The following is a 6203-nucleotide window of genomic DNA, read 5'->3' on the forward strand; positions in this document are numbered from 1 at the left end:
CAGGAGGATGGCTGTTACTCTGAGTCCAGAAGGTCATGTAATCGCAGAAGTAGATGGGTTAGAAGTTACATTCTTAGTAGATACAGGAGCAACTTTAAGTTTGTTAAATTTTGATTTGCCTGAAAAATCACTAGAAACTGTTACTATCAAGGGAGTTTTAGGAGTAGAAGAGAAATACTTGAGTAAACCACTGCCTGTAACCTTGTCAGGACGGATGACATGGGCACAGTTTGTTATTTCACCCACTTCTCCAATATCCCTATTAGGGAGAGATGTCCTCCGAGAACTAGGCACTAAATTAGATTTGAATTCAAAAGGGATGAAACTTTACTTTTTGGGGAATGTACTAGCTGTAGAAAGGGAACAGAAACAGAAAATTGAAATTCCAGATGACTTAAAAGACATACCCTCCGGTTTGTGGAGTCATAGTAGTAAGGATATAGGATTTTTGAAATCTGCAAAACCAGTGGTAATCAAGACAAAAGCTGGACCACCGCCCTCAATTAAACAGTACCCGATTGCGACAGAAGCGTTACCTAGTTTAAAGAAACAAATTCAGTATTTTATTGATGAAGGGATATTGAGACCCATTATTAGTCCATATAATACTCCTATTCTGCCTGTTTCTAAAAATAGAAAGGATGAGGACGGGAACCCTGAATATCGTTTTGTACAAGATTTAAGAGCAATTAATGAACATGTTGAAGCCCTGCACCCTGTAGTTCCTGACCCTTCACTAATATTAACTGAAATACCAGAATGGTCCAGGTGGTATACTGTAATGGATCTGACGGGAGCTTTCTTTAGTATACCTATTGCTGAAGAAAGCCAAGAGATCTTTGCTTTCACATGGGAAGGGAAACAGTTAACGTGGACTCGATTACCTCAGGGGTTTACGAGTTCACCAACTTTGTTCTCACAGATTTTGAAAAATGATTTAAAGGATGTTATTTTACCTCAAAAATCGGTGTTGGTTCAATATGTTGATGATTTACTTATTGCTAGTGCAACAAAAGAAGCTTGCATAGAAGACACAAAGTATTTATGTAATAAATTGTATGAAAAAGGACATAAAGTCTCCCTTTCCAAATTGCAGTTTTGTAAGCCTGAGGTAAAGTACTTAGGGTATGTATTAGCTTCAGGGGTAAGGAAAATTGATCCAGAACGAATTAATGCTATACAAGCAGTACCTAGGCCAATCACAAAGAAACAGATGAGGGCATTTTTAGGACAGGCTGGATTTTGCCGACCATGGATTATAGGGTATAGTGAAATTGTTAAACCTTTACAAGAAGCTACTAAGGACCAGGCCATCGAACCGATACCATGGACTGATGAAATGCAGCAAGCTTTCCAGGCTATTAAACAGGCGCTGGTATCCGCACCGGCTTTGGGACTGCCCGACTATGGTAAGCCGTTTACCTTATATGTTACCGAATCAAGAGGAATTGCAAAAGGAGTTTTAGTTCAAAAATTTGGACCTTATGAGCGGCCTGTCGCCTATTACTCACAGTCATTAGATCCTGTTGTGAGGGGAACTCCCTATTGCATCCGAGCTGTGGCTGCAGCGGCAGAACTCACCGAGAAAGTCCGGACCATTGTCTTGGGACATCCCCTGGTTGTAAAGGTTCCACATGAAGTAGAAATCTTGCTTAAAAGGTATGCAGAAAAATCCCTTTCTCCACAGCGCGCTCACCGCTACGAAGTCATTTTGCTCCTAGCTGATAATATCACCTTAGAGCGATCAAAACCCTTGAATCCAGCCACCTTACTCCCTGATTCAACTGGAGAACAAAATAAACACGATTGTGTGCAGGTGATTCACTCAGTCTCACGACCGAGGGAAGACTTAAAGGATGAGCCATTAACAAAGCCTGAGTTAAACTTGTTTACTGACGGTTCTAGTTATTACATTGCAGGAAAGCGATACACCGGATTTGCTGTGACAACTGAGACGACTGTTCTTCTAGCAGAATCTCTCCCAAGCGGGTTGGGAGCACAAGGAGCAGAACTTATTGCGCTCTGTAGAGCGGCACGATTAGCACGCGGCAAGAAGGTAAATATATACACGGACTCAAAGTATGCTTTTGGAATTTGTCATGCTATCGGCATGCTCTGGAGAGAGCGAGGCTTTCTGACCTCTGCAGGGAGAACAATAGCTCATGGTGAGCTAATAAATGACCTATTACTGGCTATACAAGAACCACGAGAGATTGCTGTAGTTTACATACCTGCACACAGCTCTAAAAAACATGCGTTAGCAAAAGGAAACCAACTTGCAGATGCGGCGGCTAGAGCAGCTGCTGTGCACCCTAATTATAGTGTTCCTATTATGACTGTACAAACTATACCACTGCTATCGGACCCTAAGACACTTTATACAGAAATGAATAAAGAGGAACTGGAGGTGTGGATGCGTATGGGAGCTGTTCAAAAGGATGGGATTTGGATGATTGGTAATAAACCTATGTTACCGCATAAATATTTGCTAACTTTGGTAAGGTGGTATCATGATAGAAGCCATGGCGGTCCAGGAAATATTGCAAATCAGATTGATCGTTTGTGGATAGCACCGGGAGTATACGCGGCAGCTAGACGAATTGCTGCAGGATGTGAAATATGTCAAAAGTACGGGATAACCAGACCCAGGATGGAAGAAGGGAAGAGACCTCCAGCTGAATATCCTTTTCAGAAACTTCAAATTGACTTTGCTGAAATGCCACCAGTATTGGGATTTAAATATATGTTAGTTATTGTGGATCATTTGTCTGGCTGGGTGGAAGCATTTCCTACACGAAAGAATGATACAAAAACTGTGATTAAAATTCTGTTACGAGACTTAATTCCAAGGTACGGAGTCCCAGAAGAAATAGACTCAGACAGGGGAACACATTTTGTTTCCTCAATGATGGCCGAATTGTCAAAGACACTGGGAATTACTATGGCGGCACATACACCGTATCATCCACAGTCGTCCGGAAAGGTAGAGAGAATGAATAGGACTATTAAAGATAGATTAGGCAAAGTAATGTCACAAACAGGACTCAAATGGCCAGATGCATTACCTTTAGTCTTATGGGATTTGAGAACATCCCCTAGGGAGCCTTTAAAAATTAGTCCAGCTGAGGTTTTATTTGGGAGAGTAGTGGCAGTACCAGGAACATATGTCTCAGCAAAAACTGCACTTTTGGAAGGGGAAGAGAATATTACTCAATATTTGTTGTATTTACAAGATTCTTTTAAGAGAATTCAGCAATATGCTTATTGTTATCAAGGATTACCAAGAGATGTTAAAGTACATGATATTATTCCAGGAGATATGGTAATGGTGAAAGTGTTTAAACGGAAACATAAAATGGAGCCCAAATGGGAAGGGCCCTATTGTGTGTTGTTAACTTCTCTTTATGCTATCAAGGTCAAGGGTAAAGAGGCATGGATCCATCATACTCATGTGAAAAAGGTCTCTGCATCCTTTTCTTCCTCGTCTGCATAGCTTCAGGACATCGGTACCAGTATGAATTCTCCTATCGGGACATTTTGACTGGACATCAGGTAACTTTGAAAACGAAAGAGGTTTCTACGACTCAGCGTGAATTCATCATAGAAGGAGAAAGAAATACTGACTTATTACAACTCAACAATGTCCGAACCCCTTTTGGCACATTTCGATGGTATATCCCCGGTAGTACTCGAGCTAATTTTAGTTTTTGCATTAGAGCACGATTTTCTTATCCTTCATACCCCAGAGTACCTCCTCCTCGGCTCCGAGCGGTATGGGTTAACCATAATATTAATTTTAGAGAACCAAGCAGTGGTACTGGAATCTGGTGTGTGGGTATGCTCCCCGGCTTCAACAATTCGTGCTGTCATAAATTCTCCATTGCGTACCCTCGGGACGGGTTTAAATTAGTTCATACACATTGGCAAGAGATAAAATGGGGACCTATGTCCTGGCGTGACACAAGTAGATATACTCAGCAGATGAGACACCGAAGGTCTTTACAGCCACATGTCTCTTATGAATTAGGCCACTATCGTTATTGGACAGATAATTCTCATGTATCAATAATGCAATCGTTTGCCCAGAATCTAAATGTCAGTGATTGTTGGATTTGTTCAGCCTTACCTAGATCAGTAGCACATGGAGTAAATTTGATCGGTATCCCTATTCATGTTAATACTACTATTGGTCATATTTGGAATACAACAATATTAAGAAGTAATTTTACCACTCATGCTTTATCATTGGCTCATACACGATTGGAGAACAATACTTATATTCATTGTGTTGAAAATCGTGATTCTACTGGAACCTATTTGGGAAATTGGACTTTACGATGTGATAATCTCACTGCTATTAAAAACAGAAATCAATTGACTTTGAGTCTCCCAGGAGCCTATTGGCTGTGTGGAGAACATGCGTACAAAATTTTACCCAAAAAGTGGCGAGGAAGATGCACTTTAGGCCTAGTTGTACCCGACATGGAAATCATTCCCAGAGAAATAAATGGAACGTTATGGCATAGGTCTTTCTATGGACGTACTAAAAGAACTATTTTAAATCCTTTAATTGAACGACCAACAGGATTCCATGCATTTGTGCGTTGGTTTATACCTGGTTTAGGTGTTAGTGAACTGGAAAAAGCAATACTAAATGTGTCAGGGGAGGTGGAGAAGTTAGCTAATGCAACGGCTTATGGCTTATTAACTATACAAGGCGAGCTTACAAACTTATCTAAAGTAGTTTTGCAAAATAGAATGGCACTAGATATGCTTTTAGCTTCGCAAGGGGGAGTGTGTACTGTATTGAATGCTAGTTGCTGTATGTATGTTGATCAAACTGGAGAATTATTAACTGATGTTGGGAAAATATGGGAAGTAAGTAAGACGATGCAAGAAATACAGAAGGATGATACTCGATGGGGTTTTTCTGAAACATGGCATTGGCTGACATCCTGGTTGCCAAATCTTTCTGCTATTGCTAAGAAAATTATCTTGATTATAATTGTTGTGATTGTTCTGATTGTTATTGTTTATGTACTAATACAATGCTGTATGCGAATGGGGTCTGCTTTAACTGTAAAGGCACCACCGCCACCTAAGATAGTTTTTGGTGGATATCAGTAGAATACTTGGGAAAGTAGCAATTAGAAAAGGGGGGACTGTTAGGGAAAATGGTAAATTTCTCAACCAATATGCTACTCATGTATCCCCTGTATAGCCCTGAACCATGACCCATGTAGGGGTGTTAGAGTATTGTGAAGTTATGAAACAGCAGAGGTAGACAATAATAGTGCTGACATTGCTATTTAGTAGTTAATCAGTTAAAATGTATAGTTTAACCATAAGACAGATGGAATGGACTGGTCTAGCCCGGATGGCTCGGATGAAAGAAGATAATGAGTTTTTGGACAAGTTCAAAAGAAGAGTAACACGTGAAGCATGAAGACTGGGCCTAGGATGAAACACGAGAAAGAAGGACTGAAGATGTATTGATTAATCACGAGAAATGAATAACATAAATGATGTAATGTTTACCTAATCATATAAATATAGGACATTTGTAAAGCTTAAGGGTCATTCACTAGGAGTGACCCAAGCTCTGTATGCATGTTTCACCTGAGCACTGAGCTTGTTAATAAAATCAACCCTGGAGTACCCACGAGTTCGAGTCTCGACCTGGTTCCTTTCTGCAACAGCTGACCTCACTTTTTGGGTTTGCTGGCCTCACTTCTGGGTCTGCTGACCTCATTTCCGGGTATGCTGACCTCACTTCCGGGACTGCTGACCTCACTTTCCGAGTATGCTGACTTCACTTTCCGCGTTGTCTGTCCTCAACACTGGTTTTGGTGACATCACTTTCGGGTTTTCTGACCTCACTTCAGGGTTAGCAGACCTCACTTTCTGGGTCAGGTGACCTCACTTCCGGGTTTGGTGACCTCACTTCCGGGTTTGCTGACCTCACTTTCTGAGTATGCTGACCTCACTTCCGGGTCTTCTGACCTCACTTCCGGGTTTTCTGAACTCACTTCAGGGTTAGCAGACCTCACTTTCTGGGTCAGGTGACCTCACTTCCGGGTTTGCTGACCTCACTTTCTGGGTCTCCTGAACTCACTTCCGGGTCTGCTGACCTCACTTCCGGGTTTGCTGAGCTGCCTTCCGGGTGTGGTTACCTCACTTCTGGGTGTGGTGACCTCACTTTC

At 41.5% G+C, this 6203-nt stretch overlaps 1 protein-coding gene across 1 annotated transcript; it reads left to right on the top strand.

The window, feature by feature from the left end:
• The first annotated feature begins 3837 nt into the window (after nt 1–3837).
• Nucleotides 3838–5665, top strand: LOC146756932 (syncytin-1-like). Its single transcript, XM_085523952.1, has one exon. It carries the CDS (start codon nt 3838–3840, stop codon nt 5125–5127), a length of 1290 nt encoding a protein of 429 aa, XP_085380078.1. The 3' UTR covers nt 5128–5665.
• Nucleotides 5666–6203: the final 538 nt, after the last annotated feature.

This window comes from Coturnix japonica, chromosome 25 (assembly GCF_054131305.1).
Source record: "Coturnix japonica strain WE chromosome 25, WE-NBRP24, whole genome shotgun sequence".
NCBI lineage: Eukaryota > Metazoa > Chordata > Aves > Galliformes > Phasianidae > Coturnix > Coturnix japonica.